The sequence below is a fragment of the Rissa tridactyla genome, chromosome 2 (genome assembly GCF_028500815.1).
Source record: "Rissa tridactyla isolate bRisTri1 chromosome 2, bRisTri1.patW.cur.20221130, whole genome shotgun sequence".
In the NCBI taxonomy this organism is placed as follows: domain Eukaryota; kingdom Metazoa; phylum Chordata; class Aves; order Charadriiformes; family Laridae; genus Rissa; species Rissa tridactyla.
The window spans coordinates 78,126,662-78,146,952 of NC_071467.1; the positions used below are offsets into that span (position 1 = coordinate 78,126,662).

The 20,291-nt window shown below is 40.7% G+C and overlaps 1 protein-coding gene across 10 annotated transcripts in view; it reads right to left on the reverse strand.

The window, feature by feature from the left end:
• SEMA5A (semaphorin 5A) overlaps positions 1-20,291 on the reverse strand; it is a 417,613-nt gene that overhangs the window by 225,857 nt on the left and 171,465 nt on the right. For all 10 annotated transcript variants that reach the window (XM_054193340.1, XM_054193343.1, XM_054193348.1 and 7 more), the window contains one exon: positions 1,197-1,296. In XM_054193340.1, coding sequence (XP_054049315.1) covers positions 1,197-1,296 — 100 coding nt within the window. The remainder of the gene's footprint in view (positions 1-1,196; positions 1,297-20,291) is intronic.

The following is a 20,291-nucleotide window of genomic DNA, read 5'->3' on the forward strand; positions in this document are numbered from 1 at the left end:
GCCAATGGCATCCTGGCTTGTATTAGAAATAGTGTGACCAGCAGAAGGAGGGAGGTGATTGTCCCCCTGTACTCAACACTGGTGAGGGCACACCTTGAGTATTGTGTCCAGTTTTGGGCACCTCAATACGAGAGAGATATCCAGGTGCTGGAGCGAGTGCAGAGGAGGGCAACGAAGCTGGTGAAGGGCCTGCAGGATAAATCCTATGAGGAGCGATTGAAGGAGCTGTGACTGTTTAGTTTGAGGAAGAGGAGGCTGAGGGGAGACCTCATCGCTCCCTACAACTACTTGAAAGGCCATTGTAGAGAGGTTGGTGCTGGTCTCTTCTCACAAGTAATTAGCGATAGAACAAGAGGGAATGGGTTCAAGCTGCAACAGGGTAGGTTTAGGCTGGACATGAGGAAAAAATTCTTCACAGAAAGAGTAGTCAGACACTGGAATAGGCTGCCCAGGGAGGTGGTGGAGTCAGCATCCCTGGATGTGTTTAAGACTCGTTTAGATGTGGTGTTAAGGGATATGGTGTAGGGGAGAACTTTGTAGAGTGGGGCTGATGGTTGAACTCGATGATCCCAAGGGTCTTTTCCAACCTAAATGATTCTATGAAAATGTTTTACTCTACTTCATATGCTAAGAGAGGAAAAAATGGTGTTCAAGGACTGTTACTGCTTCAATGTTGACACCTAAGACAGTGTCACTGTTGATCACAGCTTGCAAAGTACTGTCCTAACTGTGCAAAAATTGTGATTATCAGCGACTTTACCACAAACTCTGCAGTCTTTAACAGATCTTTCCTGGCACTGTACTGAATAATTATTAGAATCACCCAAGCACAAAGAGCCATACTATGTAGCCAAATTTGTGATCATCGTAAGTTTTATGCTATAGTAACTTTTGTCACATTGTCACATAGCATCTGCCTGTTCTACTGTATGCATCCAAAATTTGAGAGTACTCCAGGACAGTCCGCCTAAAAATGAGAATAGTGTAAGCTATTGGATCCTTGATACCAGGCAATCCTTCTTTTAACTTGAGTAAGGAATAAGAGAAATAAACACACATAATGTTCAGTTTAGTGGGTCTGGAAGGCAGGGGAGTCATACAAGAGCAAGCTGATGTTAGAATTTGGATCAATATTACTTATCAACAAAGAACAAAATACAGTCTGATGCAAGAAGAAAAGAAAATAGATTTCTCACCTGGCTCCAGCAATAAGCTCTTTTTGTCCTGGGTCAAACGTTAACTGTGAAAAGTCCACAGCATCTTCTGCTCTGAACACATGTAACCAAGGGGCAATTTCTAAAAACAATCAAGAAATAGAACTGTTACTGTAAATGTCACAGTCGTAGTACATCAGGTAGTCAACATTACATTTGCAAATACTGTGGGGCTGCAAGTTTTCTCAGCATGGTCCTCTAAGGAAACAGAGGAGACTTTTACCACCATACCACATAATTTCCACTACAGGCCTGTAAAATATATAGAGCAGTTACTCAATACACGCTTGAATGAAGTATTTAAATTTTGGTCTGATTTATAAGCTAGATGTGTTTTCCTCCTTAGGTAAAGCAGAAAACACCACAGTAGAACTGCAGCTCACTGGTACATACTCAAGTGAAGTCAGATTAATTTTCCGCGCATCAGAAGCAGCTGAGAACCAGGGGGTTTGGTTTTTTTTGCTTTGTTCTTTAAATAAGGACCAATCAAGTGGAAAACAATGAGAAAAACAAGCAAATTTGACTTTTCATCATTGTCACAATAAAAAGGTTGAGACATGAGGGATGAAAAAGGGGAAATGCTTGATATTCCGGTGAACTTTTGGGGTTTTTAACCTGCCTTTCTTAGACCAATTTAGTGCTACATAAAACTGGGCAGACAAGGGGGTAAGTTGCTGAAAATCGGCAAGGAGTATTACTTGTATTCAGAATAAGAATCTATTCCTACTTTCGAAGTTAAACACACATAAATAACTGCACACCAAATCCTTAAATATTTGCATTATTAGTAGTTATTTTTGCATTCATATCACTAGCTGGATGAAAACACAGCATGACTTTTTTTTATTATTTCTTTTACAGAGACACACAGAATATATAAAATTTCTATAATGACATAAATGGTTCTTTAAAAAACAGTGCAGTTGTACAAAAGCCCCATCCTCGGGAGTTTCTCCCCCAGTTCTCAGGATATTGAAGCATTTTGCTTATTTATTTATTTTTAATGTAGTCACAAAGCAGTGGTCTGGCACATATGTGAAAGGTGAAGTGGGCTATATATATATGGCACAATAAGCTGTGGAACTATCTATTTGAAGACTATAGATGTGAAACAGTCAATAAAAAGACCAAAGGTGAGCACATGGTCATGACCGTTTAGAATACGGAGTCAACACCAACCTCCCTGAGAGCGCGGTGGCAGTGTAATTTTTGGTACTGCTATCACCAGTTGCAGCTCAGGTTGCCAACACCCGTTCTAAGCTCCTTTCTTTGCTCATGAGCATATTTTTCCTTTTGCAAATGTCTGGGTTGAAATAATCCATGTCTGGTGCCTGTTTCAGGATGATTTGTTCCTAATTTAGATATTAAAGTTTTAACACAAGTAGGTCATCCATTCCTAAGGAGAGGGCCCAGGAGAAAAATGTTATCCTGTGTCAGAATGTGTTCAGCCATTGCAGAGAACCATTAAACGCACTATACAGAAGCTGTAGTATCATATACTTTGGAAAAACAGATGGAACTGTGCAGTAGAATCACTTGGGTGTCAGGAAACTAACTTCTGCATTTTTAATGACAGCCTGTATGCATCTGGGCAATTTCAGGCCTACAATGCAAGTTTGCACATGTTCTACAGAACTTGTAGCGAAATTCACTGTTGATTCCATCTGTGCTGGATAGGTTCTCAAATAAGGGTCTGAACACTGAGCAGGAGAGGGGATGGGGCCGCATATTAGATAACTATGATTAAAGTTGCCATCAGCTACTACTGCAGATGCTGTGCATAGAACCTAGCACAACTCCATAGGAGGAAAAAAAATATGCGCACACACATATGTTATAGGCCTATGTAGCCTTATACATACTTATATATCTATTTATATATATGTCTACACAGGCAAGCCCAACAGATGCATTTCTTAACTTTTTTTGTACTCAGTTTTGCAACCTTAACTTTTCAGTTATGCATTTTTTAAGAAACAATCAATTGCATTGTTCTAAAAAACTGAGAAATTACGTAGGACATAAAGATGAGGAAATCCAGATGTAAGTCTCGAAGAATCTCACCTAGTGGAGAAAAAGACCAAAAAAAAAAAAAAGAAAAGAAAACTAAAGCTAAATAAAATTCTGTTTATCAGCCAATGTATCTAAAATCTCCATAAATTCCCTCAGACATTTCCCATATGGGCACAGAATATGTACATGGTCTTCACAGAAGAAATACACACACACACACTCCCACCCAGCAATAGCTCTCAGTTCTGAGAGATGTAGAGAGGCTACTTTTCCTTGTATCAAGCCTGCGACTAGGACAGAAATGGATGTAAAACCATTTTATAAAGTAGCAGAAATTCAGAAAAAATCATAATACTGATGAATAACTGATAAAACCACAGAACAAATATCCTATGGAAAAAAAAATCAGGGTTTTGAAGACATAATAGAGTACACAGGCTGGGATTCCAACCAAGCCAGTGGGCAGAGGTCACAAGACGGGCTGAAAGGACAAGCCAGGACATGGGTTTAGTCCCTTGGCTGCTACATTCCCCTTCCGCGTGGTTGCACAAGCCATGGGAAGTGTTGCCTCGCACATACCAGGAATTTGCACTCTTTGAGATGGCAGCCACAGTTCCCTGGGCTCTCTCTGCCTACGCTCGCGCCCACAGGTTTCTGCCTCTCAGGTACAATCTTGCAGAATCACACACAAGTCTACTCCTAAACTGCCAAAGTACAACTCAGGCTATCAATGTGCTAAAATTCAAATTTGTATTGCTGTGTGTAAATATGCAGAGCTGAAAATGCCACAGGCTCAGCAGCAGATCTGCACACAGGTAAAGCCAGACCTGCTGTGAAAACAGCAGTCTCTGAAAGAGAGACAAGGCAAGCAGCTGAGGATGGGATTACTTCAGCTCCGTCTTGGTACACAAATGAGACCCTTGGTCTCCTGGAAAACGAGGAAAGCAGTAGCTCCCCTTAGAATGGGTAGGCCAGGGACATCTCAGTACACAGAGGTGTTGCGGTGCCAGAAGACTGCAGGGAAGACTGAGATTCAAGGATACAATTCTCTTCCACTTGTCCTGCTGCCTCAGGAAGGCACAATAAAGCTTCAAGGTACAGCAAGCAGGTGATTGAGACCATTTCCAGGTTTGGAGCAAGGGGCCAGGGGCCAAACAGGGCAAGGCAAGCCCAGGCTAGAGAATGAAGACTTGCTAAGACATCTCTCTCAAATCTGACTCCCCTCTGTCCCTCAAAAATATAAATTATTTTATCCTGTCTGTGTTGCATTCCACAATGTTCTTGCTTGAGGGAGTAAGGTTAGGAAGAGCAAATGGCAGCTAGAGCTGGATTTTTTTTCAGCAAACACTCTGAAATGTATTTCATGTGTGTCACGGCGGCATCACGTGTCATGCAGCAATAAGCCTTTAAGGGATAAAGCTACAACGTCGTGATGCTTTTGTAAGGGAAAACAAACAAAAAACCACCACCAACAAAAAAAGACAATCCACAAACCCCATGTAAACTGCAAAAGTAAAAGCTCATTGGTGAAATTCTGCTTTAAGTTACACTACAGAAAATTTATGTAAATAAATCAACAGAATAATTAGATTTATTTTCATCTAAACAAAATGAAATTAATTTTTGCTCATCTAAAGCAAAATCTAGTTGAAAAGCCTTAGGTGAAACAAGGCCTTTCAGTTCTGTTACGAATTATCTCCTTAGAGTCAAAAATTCATAACAAGCTATTAAAGTTCTACAAATTATTGTTCTTTGAATTAAAAACTCACAGTAAAGTAGTAAGCAATAATAATTTCAGTTTACTAAGGGCCTTCATGTACAAGCTTTACAAAATAACACAGCTATAGATTTTGTATGCTGCAACAGTACTATAAATAAATGTGTAAGTTAATTAATCTGGCCTACTGACAACCTAACTGTCCTGCCTGCTGATCACAGGTGACCAGCAGCAACATCCCTCCCCTTTCCAGATCCCTCTTCTCCCCTAACCCTCCCCTTCTCCGGTATTGCCCTACCTTTCCTCTGCCCTCAGTTCATGTGCAGTGCAGGGAAACGCCTAGCCTTTTAGGGACTGCTCTTTTCTTATTCCTGATACTGAAAACACTTGTTCAGACACACCTTCAACATGGATTTCCGTCCGTCCCATCCCCCCCTCCCGGTTTAAAACTAAGCATGCACAGTTACCGTTCTGCAGACACCAGCCTCAGACTTAAAGCTGTCCATGGAAAACTGTATCACAGTATACATACCATCATGACAAACGCTGGTCTCCAACACACGCTGGGTCCTTTCATTACATTCAAGACATACTTACCCTGAGCAAAATAAGATTTTTTTTTTCTTTTAATTGCTATTACAGGACTGAAATCTGCAGGCCTTACAAACTCAAAAACATTCATGAAAGAAAATGTATGAAAATGTACAAAAGATGGACACTGAAAAAGTTGGATTCTGAGAAAGCTACAGCTCTCTTTCACATGTCATGAATCGCATACTATGGGTTTATCCTGGGGGACTCAGGTTTTGGGGGGGGGGGGGGGGGGGATAGCTTATATTTAACAGGAAAAACATTGCCATGGCTCATAAACCTATGGCAAAGGAAATGCACCGAAGTCCCCTCAGCTGCTAGGAAAGGTCAAGGGAGTCTCCTAAAGAGCTTTAAAGACAGTGGAGGTTAACAATCAAAGCTGAGCAGGAGGACATTAGATATTCATGCAAAAAATGAAGTACAGAAATCTGTCTCGATTTTTTACTTTAAATTTAGTATTTCTCCAACAGGCCATAGCTTGTTTGGTTTACATTGTCCAAGGACTCGCCAGGGGCTGAGCTCTACAGTTCTTTGCAAATGAAATAGCCAAATTCTCTCTAACCTAAGTTTCATTATTCAGCCCTTCAAAGTAGAGCTACAATAAACAGTAAAATAAATTGAGAAATGACTAATAAGGAACAGAGTGGTATGTTTAGAACTGAATTCAAGAAGTGGTCTTTAGTGGTAAATAACAGAGTTAAAGGACAATAAAGACCTCCTGATTTCATTAAAAAATTAACATAGATATTAAAAATTTCAGTAGTGTTTATGGTGTATGTATGTGACACCTCATGCCATGGTGTTGGTTTTGAAAATAGTGAGCACGAAGTCAAACATATGCATAGTACTACCTTCTTGAAGTAACTCTGTTAGTAAAATAATAATAATAATAATAATAATACAGTTGAAAACTTCCAGATTTGCAATATTAACAGAAGTCTCTGGGTGGCATCGGTACAACAAATTCACTAATCTTATCATAATAAAATTAAAATATACTACTGCATGCTAAAGTTTTTACAATTAAATGTATCAAATCTAAGGATGATACAATAATCACGGAATCACGGAATCACGGAATCTTCAGAGTTGGAAGGGACCTCTAGAGATCATCTAGTCCAACTCCCCTGCTAGAGCAGGATTGCCTAAACCACATCCCTCAGGGCTGCATCCAGGCGGGTCTTGAAAATCTCCAGAGAAGGGGACTCCACAACCTCCCTAGGCAGCCTGTTCCAGTGCTCTGTCACCCTCACTGTAAAGAAGTTTTTCCGTGTATTTGAACGGAACTTCCTATGTTCTAGCTTGTGCCCATTGCCCCTTGTCCTGTCGCTGGGAACCATTGAAAAGAGCCTGGCTCCGTCCTCCTTAAACCCACCCTTTAGATACTTGTAAACATTAATCAGGTCCCCCCTCAACCTTCTCTTCCCCAGGCTAAAGAGTCCCAGCTCTTTCAGCCTTTCCTCATAAGGGAGGTGCTCCAGTCCCATAATCATCTTGGTTGCCCTACGCTGGACTCGCTCCAGTAGTTCCCTGTCCCTCTTGAACCGGGGAGCCCAAAACTGGACACAGTACTCCAGTTGTGGCCTCACCAGTGCAGAGTAGAGGGGGAGAATGACCTCCCTCGACCTACTGGCCACACTCTTCCCTATGCAGCCCAGGATGCCATTGGCCTCCTTGGCGACAAGGGCACACTGCTGGCTCATGGATAATTTGCTGCCTACTAGGACCCCCAGGTCCTTCTCCTCAGAGCTGCTTCCCAGCATGTCCGCCCCTAACCTATACTGGTGTTTGGCATTCTTCCTTCCCAGGTGCAGGACCCTACACTTGCTTTTGTTGAACCTCATTTGGTTCTTCTCTGCGCAGCTCTCCAGCCTGTCCAGGTCATGCTGGATGGCAGCACGGCCCTCTGGAGTGTCGGCCACCCCTCCCAGCTTGGTATCATCAGCAAACTTGCTGATAATCCCCATCTTCCTGAAGCTGTATAATGATTTTAGCCTAACTGCGATCTTCTCTTCCTATGATACTCAAGTTACATTACCGTCCTCTTCACAGGCAGTGAGACAAGTCAGAAGTCTCCGCAGTGATGTGCCACGTTGACTGTATTACATCACCCCCACTGCCCTGCTGCCAGCCTCATTAACCCCTGGGGAATCTATTAAGTGAGGTGTCATGGCTGACAAGAGACGATCCACCTGTGCACTCATTCAGCACACCCTGTTTCGGGATTTATTTGCAGCATTCTCTCCTTGAGGACACAGCTAGGTGCACTCGTAAACACTCTGCTGTGACGCTTCAGGAATCCATTGTCCCTAACCATTTTAAAACTAGAACTGAGAAAACCAAGATTTTCTTCAGTAATTTCTGTGCATCACCCGTTATCAACTCAGTGTGATTGTTAAGTCCTCATTTTAAAATTCCCATTATAACATAAATATATCCATGAATAATAAATTCACTCAGAACAACTTCAGGAAAAAAAGCATTACTCTGTGTTGGAAAAAAAAAGAGAAGAAAACCAGCATGCCAGAACCCGTTGCTTCTTTTACGGTTCACTTTTGTTTATACTTTTTTCCTTAAATTTCCAATCACGAGTCTTTGTAGCTCTACACCTGGACGAGCTAGAGAGGTGGGACCCTGCAAACCTCATCAAGTTCAGCAAGGCCAAGCGCAAGGTCCTGACTGGGGATGATGTGATAGAGAGCAGCCCTGCGGAAAAGGACTTGGGGGTACTCATGGATGAAACGCTGGACATGAGCCAACAATGTGTGCTTCCAGCCCAGAAGGCCAATTGCATCCTGGGTGCATCAAAAGAACTGTGGCCAGCAGATCCAGAGAGGTGATTCTCCCCCTCTACTCTGCTCTTGTGAGACCCCACCTGGAGTACTGTGCCCAGCTCTGGAACCCTCAGCACAATAAGGACATGGACATGTTGGAGCGGGTCCAGAGGAGGGCCACGAAGATGGTCAAAGGGCTGGAGCACGTCTCCTACTAGGACAGGCTGAGAGAGTTGGGGTTGTTCAGCCTGGAGAAGAGAAGGCTCTGGGGAGACCTTATAGCGGCCTTCCAATACCTGAAGGGGGCCTACAAGAAAGCTGGGGAGGGGGTGTTTGCAAGGGCATGTAGTGATAGGGCGAGGGGCAATGGTTTTAAACTAGAGCAGGGTAGGTTTAGATTAGACATGAGGAAGAAGTTCTTTACAATGAGGGCGGGGAGGCACTGGAACAGGTTGCCCAGAGAGGTGCTGGAGGCCCCATCCCTGGAGACATTCAAGGCCAGGCTTGATGAGGCCCTGAGCAACCTGATCTAGCTGAAGATGTCTCTGCTCACTGCAGGGGGGTTGGAATAGATGACCTTTAAAGGTCCCTTCCAACCCAACACATTCTATGATTCCATAATTCTTTAACTGTATTCTCTCCTCACAGTAACGCATTAAACACACCCTTGCTGGTAAGTCATGGACTCACTGCAGATGAAAGGAAAAAAGGTACCACAGCTTGAGCAAAGAAAATAAGTGCAAATACTATTCTACGGGTTCCAACAAAAAAAGGACTCCATCATGACAGTTCAGCCAAAGAATGGCTGTACTACTTCTGAAACCAATCACAATTCACTCCTGTTTATCCGAAAGAGGCTGAGACTTAGTTTGTCAACAACATAACTTATTTTTCTAGAACTTATTCAAGACGTGTTGCTCAGCATTCGTGTACGACTCCATGTTTTAAATAATTTTGAGCAATAAAGTTAAAAAAAAATAGTAAATAACAGGAAGAAAGCAGCTATAGTTACAAACAAGTAAGTGACAATATAAGGTATCATATACAGTTGTTTTTTTTCCTCAGGTGAGCTTCTAAAAACACAGCTGCAAACAGACTTCTAGCTCAGGCATCAGGGCTTCTCCGATTTTCATTGCAACGGAGAGAAACCTATGCTACACCTGAACAAACTACCTCCTGCGCTCCTCACGCTGCAGTGCTGTGAAGCTCCACCACAACTACGGTGGTTCTATTTCTGGTACATAGTGTTTAAAGCCATACAAATGCAAGTTATACTTTACATATTTGTAAAGTCATTCTTTACATATTTGTACTTGATGTAGATTATTGTACATTACTTAATGACTGCAAGTCATTCTTTACATATTTGTACTTACTTTGGACCAAATTATTCCTCTATCGTAGCCTAGCACTGTTGCAAAACAGGCCAGAATGGGCTTTTCCCAATGGCTATATTCCTGTTGGATGCATTAACCGTGACATCATTAAAAGTGCTGTTTCTTTTGAGAAAGACAAGCAAATAATAAACCAAAAAAACTCATCTAACAAATACATTATGCATAGCTAATATTTTTCCATTTCTCTTACAGAAAAAAATCATTCTAGGAGGTAGGAGTACCCCAACAAAAACAATATGCTAATTATACTCATGTCAAAAGCTGAGCACGAGCATCTGCCCTGCTATTCTTCCATAAGGCCCATGGTAGAAGCTGAACACTTTGAAGACAGCAGCTCAGTGCAAAGCAGAGAAGGCCTGCCCATTACAGGCTGCTTTTCCAAAACCTTTAATTCCAGGCTTATGCTTTCTATATGCAATGGTATGTGGGCAGATCTGCTTCCAGGACCATATACCTCCTTAGCTTTATAATACTGACCACTTCGGCAGGTTGTCTTGCAGAACTGTATCACTAAGGTGACTGTGTCTTGCCCCTGCTGCGGAGCTCTCTTCCACAGGAGGTTTTGGGAAAGGTCCACAGGGAGATGCTGTAGAGTGCCTATTGCCTAGGCTGGGCGTGCAGACTCCTGTAGGATGCAAAGCCAGGAGCACCCAATATAGTTACAGCCTCCAGTTAACGCTCCAGGCATTCACTAACTCTTTCTACATGGTTCCTAATCCTGTCCCTTCTTTAGCATGCATTTCAGAGGCAGAGCATTGCATTTTAGTCCCAGGGTTGAAGTTATGCATAAGGAGCAATAGCCAAGAAATCTGACCCTTAGATGCCAGGCGTATGTATACTCCACCAGAATGGTTTAGAGGACAGGAAGATGCATTTTCCGTAATTTTTAGTATACAAGAAAAACAAACTACTGCATCAATAAAGCAACTCTCCAACATCTAAATCTCACAGAAAAAGACAAATCTCTTCCAAAAAAATTGAAAAGCCAAGTCAATCCTAGCCCAATGCCCCAGTGAAATTCCTGGTCCGCCTGTTACTGAGATTAGAACATAGTTGGCATGTCCCCTTTTTTCATATATATGGTACGAACATCCATATGTCAAGGCCAAGGAGGGTCATCGATGTAACAGATCTAATGGTCTTTGCTATCAGAAGGGTCTAATAATCTACATGGAATACACCAGAATCAGACTGGACACAATAGATGCAGAAAAAAGTACTAGTTCAACAACAAAAAGATGGCATCAGTTGACACCATTTCATGCTTTTCTTTAAAATGAAAGGATTAGGACCGATAGGTCTGTTATAATACTCAGTATTGCATTTTAATGAAAAAGACATTGCATGTAGCCCTTACCATACAGAACACACTTATACCGGGGCTGTGTACACCACTGACTTTAGTAATACAGAATTAAGAATATGTGGACATCATAACTGGGAAATAAAAGAATATGTATTTATAGTAGTTAATGCCTAATCTTTAATAAAATTGAAAATTAAAAATATTTCTTACAAAAATTATGATTTTTTTTTTTTGTTTAGATAATACATTGAAAAATATAGACATTCTAGTAATTAGACAGTAAGAACTGTACAGTTTTTAAAATAGGGATCCAGGAAGATATAAGAAAACAAAACGTCTTTTCTTCCCGACAAGGAAAAAAATAAAAGCAATCATTTAGGCAGGATTAGCTAATGCAATCCGATCCTCTATAAAAGAAAAGATGGAGCTACAACTTTGCCCAGCATGATTAAATCAGCAACCACAAACTAAAAGATTCCTCTTTTAAGTCTTACCACACTACATTTGGTTCCCCTTTGGAAACATGAAAAGGTGTCAGATCTCCATCTGCAGTTCAGAGCTCATCTTTGCTTGGGGGGAGGGGGTGAACAACAACAACAACAAAAAACAACAAAAAGACAAAACCAACCACAAAACTGCAGCTCCCTTTCAAGATCCAGTACTCCGGAGGTCTCTTTAGATCACAAAGAAGGCAGCTGCCTTCCTCCTACTATCCAACACAACACAGCCCTGAAGTTTGCCTTTCCTTACAAAGAGCACTGCAGAGGCCAAGAAATATGTAGCTCTAGCCTTATCTAGAAGCTCTGCCAGCTCCCCAAGCTCCTCTCCACTTTAAATCATCTGTAATAAAACAAATCCCAAGACCGTAAACCTCTTGACGTTTTCCAGAAAGTTCACCACCTGTTTATCAGGCCTTTGTTTTTTAAACAACCATTACAGCTCCAGAACAATTTTGGAGGTAATGAGGCAGGTCTACAAGTAATTTATTTATTATTAATGGAAAAAACTGAAAATAAAGCATACTTAAAGTATATGTTTCTTGACGTTAAACAAGTGAACTTGAATTTCTTTGTTAAGCCTACTGTAAACTTACTTTCTTCTACCCAGCTCCTCACATCTTTCAGTGGTTCTCTCATTAGGCACAAAGTCACTGCTTCCACGAGTCGGGTATCGCTCTCCTGGCAGGGCAGGCGCAGTCACAGCAACTGCCCTGCCCTGGTGCCCTGCCCTGCTTTTACAATTCACTCTGACCTCCAAAGTCTCAAGGTCTAAAATCCAGCCTGCATTCCTGTTTTCTTTGTCCTGCCAGAGCTTCCCCAGCTAGAAGTACACATTTCTGCATTCTTATGTGTGTGCATATGTCTATTACTGGGATAATTAAAGGGAATTTGGGTTCTGACTGTCTGTGCCCTCAGGGAAGAGACAGTAACATCTGCTGCAATGACTACTTATTTCTTATTTTTCTGAACAAGGGTTTTGAATTGTTTATGCTTCATTGTTCAAACGCACACATTGCGTACAAATACAAGAAGGTGTAAGGGAAAAAAAGATTGAACCCCCACCTAGATGAAAGCGGTTTCAGCGCTACGAGCACAGTTTTTATATACTCAGAATCATTTGTGAGTTCTACAGAAATTATGCAGCGACAAGGTATAAGCCATGATATACAATTACAGCTCCTTTGAGTTTTCTTTCTCTCATACACAGAAACAGCATGAAACTAGAGCCCCAGACCACTCCAGAGGAAAAAAAACAAAACAAAACAACACAACATTAAAACCTACTTTGCAAAGTTAGACTCGCCAGCTGGAAGAGATCTCATTAACCATACCATTCCCACTTCTAAGGAAACAAGCCCTTGACTCAAACATGGCGTACCTGATGTTGTAATATTTTTAAATTATATAGTATCAGTCATTTGAGGATAGCATTGTATTTAAAAATAATAACTAAGTATGCTTAACAACAGTTTAAGTTGCCAAGAACTGTGCTTAAAAAATTTCAGTTGCCTGATCTTCTGCACCGTATTTTGAACAACAGACGTAAAGTGACTGTCAAGTGAGCCAAGAGTTCAAACAGAATTTCCAAATCCTGGTCTCCTTTACAGCAAAAGGCCTAAAAATCTTTACTAATTGTTCAAATTAGGATCCATGAAAATATTATGCCAGCAGACTACCATGAAGAAACAAATAAAGATTAAGGAAAAATAAGGGAAGCGCCAGATCTGAAGCATCTGAGTTTGGGGGGTTCAGTTCTGGAGTTTCGCCCATGATGCATTTAAATGCAATACAGATTCATGTTTGTCTACTTGCAGATTGCGTTCAGTTGTCATTCTTACTTCATTTTGTCATCACATACATCTGTTCTCATTATTTTGTAATGGAATATTCATAAGTATCAGCCTGAATGACATCACCTTGACATAAACTCAAACCCACTGCTGTAAAAACAGTAGGGATTGCAATCTGCCCTCTCGCTGTTCAGATTCTCCACTATCTCAGCTGTGGGAAACTGCTGTTCTCCTAGTAATCACTAAACTTTGTTTTCTTGAAGCTTCAGAAGCAGATTTAGCAACACGGCTCTTGAATTGTGTATACACCTGGCTGTACAACAGATAGGAGCTCAGGGCAGTGGATACTTAGCGGAGAAAACAAACATAACAAAGAATATCCAGAGGGGGGCACTTGGAAAACAACAACACAGATTTCAGGTGTCATGCTTGTAAGGGCAACCAAGAAGTTAGCTCCATTGCATTTTACAGCTAGGATGAGTCTTTTGTGTATTAGTAAATAGCTAAATGTGCATTAGAAGAAGAAGCTTAGACAGGAAGCAGAGAGATCTGAGGGATCACTGAAAAGTACTAAAACCAATTTACTCTAGCAGGCTATGTGTGATGGAACGGTTTACAGGTTGTATCACTTCAACTGAAGATTCTTATGTATAAACACACACACATATTCAGGCAAAGGAGGAGGCATCCAGGCCAGAAAGATAAAACACATACAAACTGCACAGTTAAAAAAAAAAAACAACTCACAACCAATAGTTTTAAGATTAAAGGTGACCAGAAGCCTGTTATCAGATTAGAAGCAGATTAAAGTAGAGATGAGATGATGTTCAGGTAAGGAGGCACAAGAAGGTATACGACATAAAAACACAGATAGTGGAATGCTAATGAAAGGTGCTGAAGCAAAGATCCAGAGAGTTTAATAAAAAAAATTCAGGGAATGTTCTGGACCAAGTGAGAAAACAGTAAGGCTAAATTCACATGCTTTAAGAGACAGAGAAGAGACAGAATGCGGGACAGCATATGTATGGAAAGACTATGTTATGTACGATTTAGACAGAGGTCATACAGGGAAAGACCATAAAATTATGGGAACACACCGGGGGGAAGACAAAGGGGGAAAGAAAACTTCAGGAAAACACAAGGATTCTCATCCTGCACCAGACTTATGTTCCTTCTGTTTTAATATCCTGTTTGCATCAGCTGCTAGTTCAAGACATCTCGGGGGAAAAAGAAAAAAAAAAAAAGGTGTAAGCAGCCTGCTGTAGACAGCATTGGTATTATCAATCAAGTCTTAATATTATGCCTCAATCCATCTCTAAAAATGAGGAATGGTCTAAATTCGAAACATATAATTTAAGAGCAGAGAAGGAGGATGACAGACTACAGAAAGCTTATCACAGCAAGAGTTCTAAAATAAATAAAAAAATAGAAGGGTGTGAGAATTCTGATAGGAAAGAAAAAAACACCGGTGAATGAAGGAGGATGAACTAAGAGAGACTTTCATCCAATTTACACTGTAAATCACCTTGCAGGTCAGCTGATCCACACTTCAGGGCAGGGACTCATTCAGTAGGACGGGCAGAGATGAGCACGCTACTATAATAAGGACTTTTTCTCAGCTGTGAAAACTATGCCATGAAGTTCAGTTGTGTTTTGATGTGTGGAAATACTATTTGCTGCATCTGCACTTCCCAATACTGGCGAAAGGTTTATTTTGCCCTGGGGAGGTTCGGCCAGTTAAAAACCAGTAACTTCACGCCTCAACCAGCACAGAGCCCACATGCTCTTCCCAGCGAGCACAGCTCCCCCTTCCAGTGATGCAGAGGGACGGACTGCCTGCAGGACACACTCGACATCCTTAGTCATGCCCTCTCTTCAGAGGGGCTTAATCTGTCACTTTTTAACACTTACATACTGGCTTTGTCAACCAGACACAGAATTAATTTTGAAGGAAATCATGTTGTTTGTTTATGGGAAACCAGTACTTGGTCTCGACATGGAGTTTTGTAAAGAAACCTGCTCAATTTTTATATATGTATCGTTATCGTAGGGAACAGAAGCATAAAGCCAACTGCCTACAGACAGTTATAATAATGCCGTGGGGGGGGTTTTGTGGGAAATATCTATGTTTCAATTAGGAAGACCTTGTTTCTAGAACTGACCACCTTGCAATGACACACTTATTTATGTTGACATATGAACATCCTGAACTTCTTCATTTACATTGTTTTAGCATAATGTAATTTCTTGACTCTTCCAATCCTGCTCTTAAAATATTTTCAGGTCTGAAGCTATTTCATGCAAAAAATACAAAGACCAACAAGTCATATTATAACATAAAGAATATACAGGGTAAAGCCTGACACTAATCTTGGTAAAAGCTTTGAGCCAGGACTTCAAAGTGGAACACACTCCCCACCCCATCAACAAAAAGATGCTCCCCGGCCAAAAAAAAAGAAAGTGACAAGCAAGAAAAAGACAAGGAAAAACCACAACGCCACAAACAACAATTTCTCTTTGTAGAAATTATTTTTGTTCTAAAGGGCACTGTCAAATTCCAGGTATTTGTCATTATTAACAACTACTTTAGTCAATTTACTGTAGAGCGAGTTGTAAAATGATGAGCTCCTAATTCTCAGAAATGGTAGAGAAGAACTGCCTTTCTTTGTCCAGAAAGCCTTCAGAACAAAACCTGAAGTGAGCACTGTAAGTGGAAAGACAAGCTTACGACAAGTCAAAGTGTGGTCTCATCTCAATGTGACAAATTGCCACGTAACAAGTGAGTATCTACCTTGTTCATCCATGCAAACAAAATCAGCTGCTATTCAGCATCCTATAGTCTTGTCAATAGCAAACGAGTAGTGCCGCAGATGGCAGGCAGGAAAGAAAGCATGTTAAAAAAAGTCCCTTTGAAGAAGCACTGACTGCACTTCTCTACTTCTATTACATTCTGTCAAATAAACACAAAGTATCTCTGAAAGTTTATTTAAGAAATTGAGGGGAAAAAAGGAAAAATTAACAAACAGAAATTAACAAAGGAAAAACCACTGGAACAAGTCTTTCCAAAAATCTGGTCAACACCGAGTATGAAAACAGAGCTGCCCAGGATGAGAAGGCCAGTAACTGCAATTGTCACCATCTCTCAGGAGTTGTCAGTCTAGGTTACTTCAGAAGAAGTAACCGAGAACTGAATTAAGGATGTTTCTTGCGAAACGTCGAGCTGTACTGCCGCCGCTGCTGTGAGAGGCCAGGCAGGCTGCCTGGGCACCCTCGCCAGTGCTGGAGCCCGCAGGGCCACCTGCTCCACACCACACAACTGCATCCTGTTGGGCTCTGACCAGCCACCAGCTCAGTGAAGAGCTGGGAACAAATGGGTGATGCCAAGTCAAGTTAAAAAGGACCGACTCTCAGCTCCTCAGCCGTGCAATGGTTACTAGCCATATGCATGCTCTTCCTCTTCAGTCGACGCTTGTTAGCTTTGGACATGTTGCAATGCAGTCCTTGAAGAGAGAGAAGCACCAAATTCACATGAACCAGTATGGAGATTATGCATATAGAACTTTAAACTTCGGCAAAACACAATTCACACTGTTCCAGATGATTTAGAAACAATGGATATGCTTCATTAATGCCTTTTCCAAGGGGTAGATCAGTAAAATACTCACACTGACAGCTGTCAATAGAAGGGACAGAGCGCACGTTAAACATGTTATGAAAATGGTGGAAAAATAATAAAATAGAGAAAAAGCAAAGCAACATTGTGTCTCCTCTTGTCTTTAAATACACCAAAACTTCTAGAAGATGACAGAACTTCAGCTGCCTAGTCACTCTATTTCTTGGTTGCTGATCTGTTTCTGTAACATATTCCAGTTTGGACGCTTTACAACCTTTCAGTGAAAATGCACATCTCCATTAAAACTACATCTCTTTTGAAGAAGAAGGAAAAAAAAAAAAAGGGAAAAAACCCCCCAGATTTTAATTCTACCTGCCTGCTTCGTACAGCTAGTGGAAGGTGGCGGGAGCCTCTCACTCATTCTGCTGCTTTGTTAGCAACCAGGAAATTTCACATGCTCCAAACTTCCACATTGGGGCAACAGGGAAGAAATCAGCCATGGAAAGGCGCACAGGACGTGTCTGTGCAGCTCACTAGCCATTGCAGCCACTGCTGATTTTCAATTATCAGATACTTATTAAAATTATTATTATTCTATGATGGTCCAGCACTTGTCTGGCATGCCAAAAGAACTGTGAATTGATGCTTGCTTTAAAACACAATCGCTTCTGCCAAAAGAGAAAAAAAAAAAAGTTAGCCAGTATGCCAGTTCTTTGCTTAGACAATTCACTTCCCTGCCATACCCTGTTTTTTATGGGAATGCACACAAAAGAGACTGGGTGATTCAGGGAAATAGTAAGGGAATAGTATGCATCAATCTTCAAAGCCATCATTTTTAAAATTAGCTGTAAGCAGTTGAAAGTCACCTTTTCTCAGCAGGCACTTACGTCTCCTATACACAACTACAGGCAAACCTGATTCGATTAAAAAATATAGAACTCTTGGAAGAATTCTTGTCCTCCATAAGAGAGGCTGCTTCTTGACAGGGTAGTGCAAGCCATCTTGTAGTCCTATCGTCTAGACAAACCAAAGTTCCAATATCTGGTAATCAACAGTCTTCACTGATGAATCATCTTTATTTAAAGAAAAACCCTAAAGAGGATAGGCGGTGGAAAGCAACACACCTCAATCCCACTGCTGAAGCTGGCAGGAGATCTTTAACGTGTATTTTTGAAAACCATTGGAAAGAGAAGGAAAAAACAATAAAAACTGAGCAGCTTAGTAGACTACTATTAGTTTAAACAGTAGCTTGCAACAAGATTAGGGGAAAGAGAAGAGAGCACAAACGAAAACAAGTTCATACACCATGTATCCTTCTTCATTCAGCCCACATGTTATTTCCTCTTGGCACATGCTGAGTGCACGCACTCCATATACAAACCACATGATAAAATGAGCAGAGAAATGTACTGAGTCTATATTACTTAGACAAACATCAAGTGAGGGAATCCTGTGGTGGTTAGACAATAAGGTTAAGAAAATATATTTCTTAGGATTCCCGAACCAAGGAATCAAAAAATAACTATGCTATTTTTCTTTTCTGGTTAACCTCAAGTAAGAATGAAGGGTTTATGTTCATTTCTTCTATGGATTGAGACGTGTTATTTTTGAGCATGTTTATTCAACAGACAAATTCTTTACAACACAGCATGTATTTAAAATATCACTAAATACAGCTTCTAAAATTATGTCAACTGCTGCTTTTTTGTTGAGACAGCACAACATTAAATTCTGATTACTTTATGAGAACATAAAAGAATGAGATTTGCCCCAGAGCAGGCGATCTCAGCTGTACCCTGAACATCAATCGAGTCCAGTTCACAACTGCACTTTATTTCTGATAGAAAAGCCCAAGACATTTGACCGCAGGACAGTCAATACTTATAACTTCACACCTGAAATTGGAGTTGGGTCAGCTTTTTTTCCAGCTTACTCTCACACACCGCTAAGCAGTCGGGATGGCCTCTTCAGTTCTACCTCACGGATGGGGTCTGCCTATAGCACGAGTCTTCAGCCGAGTGTGCGAGTTTTGACAAGTCTGACAGTTTCAAAGTTCAGCAAATGTTAGGGGGGAAACAAGGTGCCACTGTAACTATTTTTACACTTTTTTTTTTCTTTTAATCAGTAATAAAATATTAGTTTCATGTACCACGGGGGTTCTGTACAGTGGGTGGCTAAGTGCTTTGAAACTTAGGGAAATATTTAGGCAAATGTTACACTAGTCAACTGATTTGCTTTGAGTTTTGCATAAAAATAGTTCAACTTCTATAAACAGTCACTGTTTCTCATAAGCATCTTAATTTTCTAAACACCGTTTGCCTATGATTTACCCCTCACTGTTCCTACACAAAGGAAATTTGGTTTCCACAGCCTTGTCTAGCTATTTAGGTTAAACACATCCCTATACTATATTAAGAGAGCGTGTTTTCCAAGAAGCTGACCATCAATAAAGCCTAACACACTTTACAGAGCTAATATTTCATATCTACATGCACATGAAAGCACATCCAGATAAAATAACATTTAATAAAAGTGAAAATTGTAAGCCTCTACCTTTAATGACCAGCTCATTTCAGCCTTTTTTTCTTTCTGAACTCTTAAACTATTTCAAGCATAAATATACTTACACATTGGAAACACATGAAGAACTAATAATCTCACACTCTGAGTCTCTGCGTGTCTCTACTGTCACCTACACCTTGTTTCCTTGCACCCAATTCTAGAAGTTGCACATGATTTATAACCTCTTGGCTCTAATGCCTCAATCGGACTGATGCTAGCATAGCTGATGAATCCTCAGTCCATGCATGTAACATATGCAGACAGATTATTTTTTTTAACCTTTTTTTTAAAAAAAAAAAAAGCCTGAATTTTGACAGAGTGGCACACCTTTGCACATCTGGAGGCAGACTCTTCCTTGGAGAGAAAGAAACTTAAAAGAGGGACTACGCATCATCACAGTCGGTCCCAACACATAAAACACTGAACTGCACGCTACCAGACTGGTCCTGTCAATCCATCCCACACTTAGAGTCTGCTTTTGTATAAATATGATCTCTGTGATAGCTCCTACCAACTTTAATCATGAGAAAATGAAATCTCCAGCTTCAAAGGAAGACAGGAAGTGTCTTATTCTAGTCTTGGGAAGACCAATGACAACAGATTATAGAGCGGAAATATTTTTGGATTTATTTATTATAGTTTCTGGGAGAGAGAAAAGGTGTGTTATGCATTCCTAACATTAATTATCTGGTAAAAAAAAAATTACAATGTGATTATTACTACTGTGTATGAGAGAGATAAAATGAAAGAGATTTTCAGATCATGTCAAAAATCCTTTGAAAGTGCATGCATCTCCCCTGCTTCTCTAACTTCT